The sequence below is a fragment of the Heptranchias perlo genome, chromosome 8, assembly GCF_035084215.1.
Source record: "Heptranchias perlo isolate sHepPer1 chromosome 8, sHepPer1.hap1, whole genome shotgun sequence".
NCBI lineage: Eukaryota > Metazoa > Chordata > Chondrichthyes > Hexanchiformes > Hexanchidae > Heptranchias > Heptranchias perlo.
The window spans coordinates 52,990,036-53,002,179 of record NC_090332.1 but is presented as its reverse complement, the minus strand read 5'-3'; the positions used below and the strand labels follow the sequence as shown (position 1 = coordinate 53,002,179).

The following is a 12,144-nucleotide window of genomic DNA, read 5'->3' as shown; positions in this document are numbered from 1 at the left end:
AAAATCAGACTGTGAATTGAAAGTAGTTGCCATTTATGTCCAAGTAGTAGGATTTAAAGCAAGATCTTTGCTATGTTTTAAGTACTTGTTCTGAATTTACAATTGTTGCAAATTGAAGTTCTATGACTTGGCCATTGAGTTATGTATTAAAAAAAAATCCTTTCTTGGCATAGGGGAGGAAAACCTGGCAAGCCTGGTTCAAATAAACCAGATTTGGGTAATTTTCTGCTCCACTGGACTGCATAGTGTATGTATAATGTAATACCATCCAATGTTGGTTATGGGGGGGAAGGTCTCGCATGGACATAAAGATGGGTAGAACAGACAGAGTTGATAGTTCATTGACAGTAACAACAGTGTGTTAGGATAGTTATGGAAAAGGACAAGGAACAATCAAATGTGAAAATACTTAGGAGGGCTAATTTCAGTGAGTTGAAAAGAGATCTTGTCCAGGTGGATTGGAATCAAAAATTGGTAGGCAAAACAGTAATTGAACAATGGGAGACCTTCAAGGAGGAGTTGGTTTGGGTACATAGTAGACACATTCCGAAGTGTGGAGGCAGGGAGGAGGAAGGGCATCCAAAGCCAGAGATCCCTGGATGACCTAAGATAGAGATTAAAATAAAACTGAAAAAGGAGGCTAATGACAAATGCAAGGTTCATAGAGTAGAGAACCAGGCTGGATACAGGAAGTAGATAGGAGATCTAAAAAAGGAATGAGGGGCAAAGAGAGTATGAGAATAGATTAGTGGCTAACATAAAAGGGAACCCAAGATTCTTTTATAAATAGTCAGAGGAATGGTGGGAATGATTTAAGGACAAAAAAGGAGATCCTCTTATGGAGGCAGAGAGCATGCTGAGGTACTAAATGAATACTTTGCATTGGTCTTCACTAGAAAAGAGGATGTTGGCAGTGTAGCAGTAAAGGAGGCGGTATTGGTGATATTGGATATGATTAAAAATAGATAGAGAGAGGAGGAACTTAAAAGGTTGGCAGTACTCAAAATAGAAAAGTCACCCAGTCCAGATGGGATGCATCCTAGGTTACTGAGGGAAGTAAGGATGGAAATTGCGGAGGCTCTGGCCACAATCTTTCAATCCTCCTTTAAAAATGGGGATGATTGCAAATGTTACACCCCTGCTCAAAAAAGGGGAAAGGGATAAACCCGGCAATCACAGGCTAGTCAGTTTAACGCAGTGGTGGAGAAACCTTTTAGAGGCAATAATAGAGGACAAAAATAATTGGCACTTGGAAAAGTATGGGCTAATAAACGAAAGTCAGCATGGATTTGTTAAAGGAAAATCGTGTTTGACTAACTTGATTGAATTCTTTGAAGTAACAGACAAGGCTGATGAGGGTAGTGTGGTTGATGTTGTGACTTTAAAAAGGCATTTGATACAGTACCACATAATAGACTTGTCAGCAAAATTAAAGCCCATGGGATTAAAGGGACAGTGGCAGTGTTGATACAAAATTGGCTAAGGTGCAGAAAGTAGTGGTGAACGGTTGTTTTTCAGACTGGAGGGAAGTATCTAGTGATGTTCCCCAGGAGTCAGTATCAGGACAATTGCTCTTTTTTTTTATATATATTAATGACCTGGACTTTGGTATGAAGGGTATAATATCTGCAAACTTAGACGACACGAAACTCTGAAATGTAGTAAACAGCGTGGAGGATAGTAATAGACTTCAGGAAGACATAGACTGGTGAAATGGGCAGACACGTGGCAGATGAAATTTAACGCAGCGAAGTGTGAAATGATGGATTTTGATGGGAAGAATGAGGAGTGGCAATATAAAGTAAATCGTACAATTTTAAAGGGAGTGCAGGAACACAGAGACCTGGGGATGCACATACACAAATCTTCGAAGGTGGCAGAACAAGTTGAGAAGGCTATTATATAAAAGCATATTTATTAATAAAGACATAGAGCACAAAAGCAAGGAAATTTTGCTAAACCTTTATACAACACTGGTTAGGCCTCAGCTGGAGTATTGTGTTCAATTCTGGGCATCACACTTTAGGAAGGATGTCAAGGTCTTCGAGGGTGCAGAAGCGATTTTACTAGAATGGTGTCAGGAATGAGGGACTTCAGGTATGTGGAGAGATTGGAGAAGCTGGGGTTGTTCTCCTTTTATAACAGAGAAGGTTAAGGGGAGATTTGATAGAGGTGTTCAAAATCCTGAATGGTTTTGATAGTGTAAATAAGGAGAAACTGTTTCCAGTGGCAGAAGGGTCGGTAACCGGAGGACACAGATTTAAGGTGCTTGGCAAAAGAGCCAGAAGCGACACTAAAACATTTTTTTTACGCAGCGAGTTGTAATTATCTGGAGTGCACTCCCTGAAAGGGTGGTGGAAACAGATTCAGTAGTAACTTTCAAAGGTTGGGTACGGTAGCATAGTGGTTGTTACTGGACCAGTAATCCAGAGGCCTGGACTAATAATCCGGAGTCATGAGTTTAAATCCCGCCACGGCAGCTGGGGAATTTAAATTCAATTAATTAATTTTTAAAAATCTGGAATTAAAATACTAGTATCAGTAATGGTGGCCATGAAACTACCGGATTGTCATAAAAACCCATCTGGTTCACTAATGTCCTTTAGGGAAGGAAACCTGCCGTCCTTACTCGGTCTGGCCTATATGTGGTTGATTCTTAATTGCCCTCTGAAATGGCCTAGCAAGCCACTCAGTTGTAAAATCTTGCTTTTAAAAAAAAAGTCACAATAAGAATTTAAAAAACGGCCTGACCACTCGAGAAGCTCGACACCATCCAGGACAAAGCAGCCCGCTTCATTGGCACCCCATCCACCACCCTAAATGTTCACTCCCTTCACCATCGGCGCACAGTGGCTGCAGTGTGTACCATCCACAGGATGCACTGCAGCAACTCGCCAAGGCTTCTTCGACAGCACCTCGCAAACCCGTGACCTCTACCACCTAGAAGGACAAGAGCAGCAGGTACATAGGAATAACACCACCTGCACGTTCCCCTCCAAGTCACAAACCATCCTGACTTGGAAATATATCGCCGTTCCTTCAGCGTCGCTGGGTCAAAATCCTGGAACTCCCTTCCTAACAGCACTGTGGGAGAGCCTTCACTACACTGACTGCAGTGGTTCAAGAAGGCGGCTCACCACCACCTTCTCATGGGCAACTAGGGATGGGCAATAAATGTCGGCCTTGCCAGCGACGCCCACATCCCATGAACGAATTTTCTAAAAATTGGATAGATACTTGAAGGGAAAAAATTTACAGGGCAATTGGGGAATGAGCAGGGGAATGGGACTAATTGGCTAACTCTTTCAAAGAGCTGGCACAAGCACAATGGGCCAAATGGCCTCCTCCTGTGCTGTACCTACTATGTCAGCTGTGGCTCAGTGGTAGCACTCTCACTATGAGTCAGAAGGTTATGGGTTCAAGTCCCACAACCAGACTTGAGCACAAAATCTAGGCTAACGCTTCAGTGCTGTACTGAGGGAGTGCTGCACTGTCAGATGTTGTCTTTCGGATAAGACGTTAAACCGAGGCCTTATCTATCCTCTCAGGTTATGTAAAAGATTCCATGGCACTATTTCAAAGACGAGCAGGGGATTTGTCCCACTGGCCAATATTTATCCCTCAACCAGTATCACTAAATCAGATTATCTGGTCATTATCACGTTGCTGTTTGTAAGACCTTGCTGTGCGCAAATTGGCTGCTGCATTTCCCCACATTGCAACAGTGACTACGCTTCAGAAGGGAACTATGGACCAGTTGGCTTAATGTCGGTGGTAGGAAAAATGTACGGAATCTTACAACACCAGGTTCTAGCTTACATTTGTCCACCCAAGTCCATTACCGGCATCTCCACACAGTGGTAGGAAAGATAATGGAATCTTTACTCGAAGATGTAATAGAAAAACATCTAGAAACTGAAAATATCATACAGTAGGCAGCACGGATTTCAAAAGGGAAGGTCATGCTTGGCCAACCTTATTGCATTCTTCAAAGAAGTAATAAAGAGTAAACCAAGGTAATGTAGGAGATGTGATTATATATGGGTTTTCAAAAGGCCTTCAAAAAAGTATCGCATAGTGGACTTGTGACTAAGGTCACGGCATATGAAGTCATGGGACATGGAGCAGATTGGATAGCAAGCTGGCTGGCTACAGAACAGTAAACAGAGAGAAGGGGTAGCTACTCAGACTGGCAAAAGGTGGGAAGTGGTGTTCCACAAGGATCAGTGCTAGGACAACTGTTGTTCACAATTTACATAAACGATTTGGACTCAGGAATCGGAAGTACAATTTCAAAACTTGCAGACAACACCAAATTTTTTTGGGGGGGGGGGGCGGATATAGTTAATACTGAAGAAGAATGCGACAAAATACAAGACATTAATAAACTTGCAGAATGAACCTGTACTTGACAAATGGATTTCAATATAGATAAGTGTGAGGTGGTGCGTTTTGGTAGGAAGAATAAAGAGGGCACATATGCTTGGATAATAAGTCTAATTGGGGTAGAGGAGCAATGGGATCTCTGGGTATAGTACACAAATCACTAAAAGTAGTGACGTAGGTTAATAAGGCGATTTTAAAAAAGCAAACCAAGCACGGGTTCATTTCTAGAGGGATAGAATTGAAAAGCAGAGAGGTTATGTTAAACTTGTATAGAACCATGGTTAGACCACAATTGGAGTACTGTGCACAGCTCTGGTCTCCATATTATAAAAGGATATAGAGGCACTGGAGAAGGTGCAAAGAAGATTCACTAGGTTGACACCAGAACCATGAGGTTATAGCTATCAGGAAAGACTGAACAGGCTGGGGCTCTTTTCTCGAGAAAAGAGAAGGCTGAGGGGTGACCTGATGGAGGTCCTTAGGGTTGTGAAAGGCATTTATATAAATGCAAGTCTTTCTTTTATATTTTTCCCTTCTCTTCTAGGGGGTGATTGCAACAGTTGCTGTTCCTGAGAGTGGGGCATCACTGGCCTTGAGAGCCCTAGGCTGGGGTTCTCTTTATGCCTGGTGCGGGGTTGGGTTGCTTAGCCTTACAGTCTGGAAGGCTTTAGGAGTACACAGTGTAAGTATTTTATTTCTTTTAATCTCCTGAATCGCCAAAAGTGGAGATTTACATCTCATGGTCCATAAATGTAATTTGTCTCACCAACGATTTTTCAGTATTTCAGATTTTTACTTTGTCACCTTGGATAATTGACTTCCTCTCTTCAGACTTTTTGGCCCTGATTTTTAGATGGGAGGGCAAGTATGGTGCATGCTAGCCACGAAGTGAACAGGGAGCCCGGGGCATGGAGGCCTGGCTGATATTGATTTCCATAAATATTTTCGGAGTCTCTCCCTTATCCACTACTTCGCCGGTGGGCGGGAGCCAGAATTCGGCGGCAGGACCGCAGCTTGGGTCCCATGGGAATGGTCCCCGGCAATAAGTTGAGGGGGGGGGCTCTGGAGACGATTGGGATGAGGAGGGAGGCCCAAGGCTTCCTTGTGAGGCCTGGAGGAGTACCGCAGCTCCTCCTGGCCTACAAGGAAAGCTAAAATTAAATTTTGAAACTTACCTGATAAGCCATCACTGCTCCCGCACTCAAGCTCTGACTAATATTGCAGTCGGGTCCCAATGACGACATCATGACCCAATCAGCATATTTAAAGAAGGACCCCGCTTCCTAACTGCGGGTGTCCCGCTCACATGCTCAAAACAGCAGGTTGACATTGGGACATGGCGGGAAGACAGGGGGATCACTTCCCTCATTTTAACTTCCTTTTCTCCCCCCCCCCCCCCCCCCCCCCCGCCCCGGCCGCCTGGGTTACTACAAGGACAACTGTGTGTTTGGAATTACAGCTGCATCTACATCAAGATTTCAGCACTCTTAGGGGAGTGGGACTAGCTGGATTGCTCTTAGGCATGGGTTCGACGGACCGAATGGCTTCCTTCCGTGCTGTAACCATTCTCTGATTCTTAAGGCGGGGAAGTTGAAATTAGGGCTTCTGTTCCTTTTCTTAATAATAGTTCTGTTGTAAAATCTTTCAACTGGCTCATCCTTTTAGTAGCATAGCTATATTTCTGAGCTGCAGAAGATAACGGCTCATGGGGTTGGGGGTAATATATTAGCATGGATAGATGATTGGTTAACGGACAGAAAACAGAGTAGGAATAAACGGGTCATTTTCAGTTTGGCAGGGTGTAACTAGTGGGGTGCTGCAAGGATCAGTGGGCCTTAACTATTTACAATCTATATTAATGACTTAGAGGTAATGTATCCAAGTACACTGATGATACAAAGCTAGGTGGGAAAGTAAGCTGTGAGGAGGACACAGAGTCTGCAAAGGGATATAGACAGGTTAAGTGAGTGGGCAAGAAGGTGGCAGATGGAGTGAAATGTGAGGTTATTAACTTTTGTGGGAAGAACAGAAAAACAGAATAGTTTTTTAAATGGTGAGAAGCTATTAAATGTTGGTGTTCGGAGAGATTTGGGTGTCCTTGTCCGCAAAACACAGAAAATTAACATGCAGGTATAGCAAGCAATTAAGAAGGCAAATGTTGGCCTTCAAAGGGGGTTGGAGTACAAGAGTAAGAAAGTCTTGCTGCAATTATATAGAACTCTGGTGAGACTACACCTGGAGTACAGTGTACAGTTTTGGTCTCCTTACTTAAGGAAGAATATATTTGCTTTAGAGGCGGTGCAACGAAGGTTCACTAGATTGATTCCTGGGAGATTAAGTAGAATGGGCCTATGTTCTCTGGAATTTAGAAGAATGAGAGGTGATCTCATTGAAACATATGAAATTCTTAGGAGGGCTTGACAGGGTAGATGCAGAGAGGCTGGCTCTGGCTTGAGAGTTTAGAACTAGGGGGCATAGTGACAGGATAAGGGATGGGTGATTTAGGACTGAGATGAGGAGGAATTTCTTCACTGAGGGTTGTGAATATTTGGAATTCTATACCCTAGAGGGCTGTGAATGCTTAAGTCATTGAATATATTCAAGACTGAGATCGATAGATTTTGGACTCTAAGGGAGTCGAGGGATATGGGGATCAGGCAGGGAAGTGGAGTTGAGGTCAAAGATCAGCCATGACCTTATTAAATGGAGCAGGCTCGAGGGACCGTATGGCCGACTCCTGCTCCTATTTCTTATGTTCTATGTTTTGCCTCCTTCTTGTTAACTCTAGATTGCTTTTGAAAATTAACATGTTGGGAACCATCCTTTTATTCCTAAATACAGATTTGTCACGTTAGTACAGTTAAAAAACTCTTTGTTGGATTTTTCACCAAACTGATCATCTTTCTGTCAGTTTCTTTTTTTCTTAAATTAAGGGTGCTGAAATCTTGATGTAGATGCAACTGTGATTCCAAACCCTCAATTGTCATTGTAGTAACCCAGGGAAAGAAAGTTAACTAACTTCCATTGAATCAGAGGCTGGCATGCTTTTGTAATTGAGCACTTGGTGAACTGTCTGTGAATTGAATTGCAACTAGAAAGTCTGTATTCTTCTCCCCATTAGAACAACAACAAACTTTTGTTTTATATGTATTATAACAACATATGTTGATAGGGTGGGATGAAGTACGGTGGGAGGAGGCTCATGTAGGGCATAGACCTGTTGGGCCAAATGGCCTGTTTCTGTGCTGTAAAATTTTATGTAATTCTATGTAACATCTGAAAGCAACTTAGAGGAATAAATGAGTGGATACTGAGCATAAGTGGGGCGTTAGGAGAGGTGACAAAAGACACAGTCGATTTGGTAAATTTTAGGAAAGGAGAGAGTAGGACTGCAACAATTAAGAGTAAAATGGAGGGAGGAATGAAGGTCTCAGAATGAGACCTACAGGTGGAGGAAGTCATAGACAGCTATGGTGTAGTGAGACCATAGAAGGTTTTGTAGATAAGGATGAGAATTTGGAAATCTACATGTTAGTGGATAGGGAGCCAATGAGGTTGGTGAGGACTGTTGCAATGAACAATTAGGACTTGGTGCGAGACAAGATGCAGACTTGGATAAGATTTTACTGAAGGTAGAGTTTGGGAGGCTGATGGGGAGGAAATCGGAGAAATCAAGTCTGGAGGCGGCAGAAGTGTGGATTTGGGTTTCAGATATGGTAGAAGTGAGGCAGGGATGCAGGCAAGTATGTTGTAGAGGTGGAAGTAAACAGTTTTGGTCATGACCAGAATATGCAATTTGGAGCTTAGCTCTGGGACACAAGTTGCAAACTGATACAACCTGAATGAGCAGACGGGAGGGAAATTAAGTTGACGATAAGGGTGCAGAGTTTTTGATGGGACCTGAATTTAATGGGCATGATTTTAGCATGGAGCCAGGAACTGAGCGGGTGGGTAGATTATTGCGTGGGAAACTCTGAAGTCAAGTGAGCGCGTCGGAATCTGCAATTGCAACTAATTTGAAGGCACTCAATTTTACTTCCAAGTTTCGCGTCTCCAAGCTGCGCAGCAGGCATACTGTGCACCAGGATAATGTGATCTGAATGCCACTATTTAAAGGGCCGATTCAAAAATGGATTTTGGTGGAGAGGAAATAAAACTATGGGAGAAAGGCAACACCCAGGTTCTCAGACCTGATGTCATTTTGAAGTACTGCTGGATGCTGTGAGAAGCAGGAGGGAGGTCACCTACCCAAGTGATCGGAGGAAGAAACCTGCTTCTGCTATCAAGAAGGCGTGGTTGGAGGTGGCAGAAGAGGTCAGCAGCAGGAACACTGTGCCCAGGGCTTGGCTGCAGTGCAGGAAGCGTTTTAATGACCTAACCAGGTTGGGAAAAGTGAGTAGATTTGATGATTCGCCCACATCCTAAGTTGTGGCACCCCCCTTCCCCTCTGCCCTCCCCTCACTGTTGGCATGCCTATTCGATCACATCAATCCTCATACGCACTTAAGTTTCAGCATCAACCGTTATTCACTTTCTATGTGCTTCCTCACCTCCTGAAGGAGTTTTGGTCTCCTTATCTAAGGAAGGATATACTTGCCTTAGAGGTGGTGGAAGAAAGGTTCACTAGATTAATTCCTGAGATGAGAGGGTTGTCCTATGAGGAAAGATTGAGTAGACTGGGCCTATACTCTGGAGTTTAGAAGAATGAGAGATGATATCATTGAAACATATAAGATTCTGAGGGGGTTTAACAGGCTAGATGCTGAGATATTGTTTCCCCTAGCTAGAGAGTCTAGAACTAGGGGGCATAATCGCAGGATAAGGGGGCAGCCATTCAGGACACAGATGAGGAGGAATTTCTTCACTCACAGGGTTGTGAATCTTTGGAATTCTCTACCCCAGAGGGCTGTGGATGCTGAGTCATTGACTATATTCAAGGCTGAGATGGATAGATTTTTGGATTTTAGAGGAATCGAGCGATATGGGGACTGGGCGGAAAGTGGAGTTGAGGGCAAAGATCAGCCATGATCTTGTTGAATGGGGGAGCAGGCTTGAGGGGCCATATGGCCTACTCCTGCTCCTATTTCTTAGGTTCCCCATTTATGCATTCACCATGCCACTCACCCCAATCCTGGTGCAAATGTGATGCATCTGTTTCATAGTCAGCCTCACCCAAAGCAATGCGTACATCAGGTGAATATGGCAACTTCAGTCACTCACAGGTCTGTTCTTTCTCCCCTTGTAGGAGAAGACAGCGCAAAATGCAAGGGAGAGGACAAGGACTGGAGGTGGACCACCACAGATAGTCCAGCTGACTGAAGTGGAGGAGGAGGCAATGGAGATAAGTGGGACAGCTGCATCCCCATCCATCGGAGATGGAGAGACTGGGTACCCGCAGATGCCTCAAAACAGAACTTTAACATCTTTCACATGTGGAACGGAGGTGAGCTGGAATGCTCTGCCTGAAAGGGTGGTGAAAGCAGATTAATAGTAACTTTCAAAGGAAATTGGATAAATACTTGAAGGGGGAAAAAATTTACAGGGCTATGGGGAAAGAGCAGAGGAATGGGACTAATTGGATAGCTCTTTCAAAGAGCCAGCACAGGCACGATGGGCCGAATGGTCTCCTGTGCTGTACCTACTATGATATGATGACTTTATTTCATCAATCACTGAACTCTGACAGACCTTTAGTATGATGATTGGCAAGATTGTCACTTCACCGATAAATAATTAATATCTCATTTTGTTGTCTTCCAGGGCCTTCACGCGCTGAAGAAGAATGTGGCGAGATGGAAGAGATCGATTCCTCAGAGGACCTCATTCCCTCTGAGGGTGCACCATCACAGGATATGGTCATGTACCAGTGCAGCTACTGGCACTGGTGGGTCCGGTTATCCAGATAATTGGGTTGTTACCTGGTGATTCACCACTCACAAGTGAGCCCGAGCAGACACTGGTGGCAGGGGCAGATGCTGAACCCCGGGGGCCAGTGTCGAGAAGGAGAAAAATTGAGGTACAGCTGCACCTTTGCGATGTACTGGAAAAAATGCCACGCGCACACCCCACTATAACGGAGGGGATGGAGGAGTCCAACACAAATGCTGGAGGGTTGCTGTCGCAGATAAGTGGAAGAATGTCTGCAATGGAGAGAGTGGTCGCCTCCATTTGAGCTTCAAGCATGGCTCACAAATGAGTCTATGCAGGCCATGAACACGGCTGTGCAGACTTTGGAAGCCAGCATACCTGCCGCCTTAAATAGGATGACTGATACCTTATCCGTGACCTTACAAGGCATCACTGTTCTGTTCCGGCAGAGTGGTAGGAGTGGTGTGGCGCTGACCCGCGAAAGGGGACATGGAAGTGGGAACTCCACTCAAAGCGTTCCCATGTTGCCCCACCCCCCTTTCAAACAGTACCCACAATGCTGCCTCCTTTCCAGATGGCCGAGCCTGCCCCTGAACAGGGGCAGGTAGAGCAGTCTTTGGCGGGGCCTTCACTGGCTCCAAAACCCAGAGCCGTAGGCCTCAGCAGTCAGTGCAGGGATGTGAGCAACCTACCTCTACCTCTGCTGAAGCCACAGGGGATGCATCACGTAGAAGCGGAAGTGGAAGCAATTTCAGTTCACCAAGTGTATGCACAAGGGTGTTTTAAGAAATGTTATGTTGTTCATTCTCTTTTTATATTGCCACATTATATTTATTATCACCGCTGCCACATCTTGCCCATTATGGTGCCCCAAGTATCAAGTCGCCCTTTCATTTGCTTCATGAATGCCAATACATGACCATACCCATTGGCAAATGTACAATGGATATATGCATGGTTGAAGGACTGTTTTGTGCAAAGGGAGGAAGTGGGGGTTGGTAGTCATGGTGGTGCTTGTGACCGGCAGACTGAGTATCTCAATTTCTTTATTTTGTAAATCTCATTGAGAACCTGTGAGATGAGGAAACCCCTGGCATCATGGACAGCAATGTGTATGGATAGTCTGGTGATGGGTGCCTCATCTTCATTTTCCTCATCCTCGTAAATGAGGATGCTTGATGAGCGCCTTTGTCCTCCTCCAACTGCAACCCTCTCTGCTGCGCTATGTTGTGCAGGACGCATTACAACACGATTATTCTGGAGACCCTCTCTGGCGAGTACTGTAGAGCTCCTCCAGACCTACCCAGGCACCTGAAGCACATCTTCAACATGCCGATGGCTTGCTCATTGACACACCCGGTGGTCACGTGGCTCCGGTTGTATCGCTGTTGCGCCTCATTTTGGGGGTTCCTCACGGGCATCTTGAGCCACGTCTGCAGCGGGTATCCCTTGTCCCCGACGAGCCAGCCATTAAGTCTGTATCCTGTCCGGAAGAGGTATGGAATGTTGGACTCGCCCAAACTGAAGGAATCATGACAGCTGCCAGGGAATCTGGTCGCACACCAGCTGTGTGTTGGTGGAGTGACAGCCATTTCGGCTTATGACTACTACTGGTGGTCCTCAGATTGTCCATTGCACTGTGCACCTGTAGGAAGCCAGCCAGAGAGGCAAAACCCACTGTCTGCTCATTCTAGCTGATGTCGTCGGGTGGGTAAGTTCATGTAATCGGACACCTTGGCAAACAACCGATCTTTCACCTGCCTTTGTGAGGCGATTGCAGACCGTGGAGATGTCACCAATGATGCCCTGGAAGGACACAGACGCAAAGAAATTGAGGGCAGTGATTACTTTTACTGTGACAGGCAATGCGTGGCCACAAGGTCCAGCAGG

The 12,144-nt window shown here is 45.0% G+C and overlaps 1 protein-coding gene across 8 annotated transcripts in view; it reads left to right on the top strand.

Annotated features, from left to right (window-relative positions):
• tmem242 (transmembrane protein 242) overlaps window positions 1-12,144 on the top strand; it is a 73,596-nt gene that overhangs the window by 19,462 nt on the left and 41,990 nt on the right. For 6 of the 8 annotated variants that reach the window (XR_010963684.1, XM_067989115.1, XM_067989119.1 and 3 more), the window contains one exon: window positions 4,931-5,068. Coding sequence is in view for 5 of the 8 variants with exons in the window: in XM_067989115.1 (XP_067845216.1) it covers window positions 4,931-5,068 (138 nt within the window). In the remaining 3 variants the exon portion in view is untranslated. Of the gene's footprint in view, window positions 1-4,930; window positions 5,069-8,429; window positions 8,779-9,631; window positions 9,830-10,146; window positions 11,014-12,144 lie in introns of those variants that run through there. The other 2 variants (XR_010963682.1, XR_010963683.1) reach the window with 2 other exon arrangements.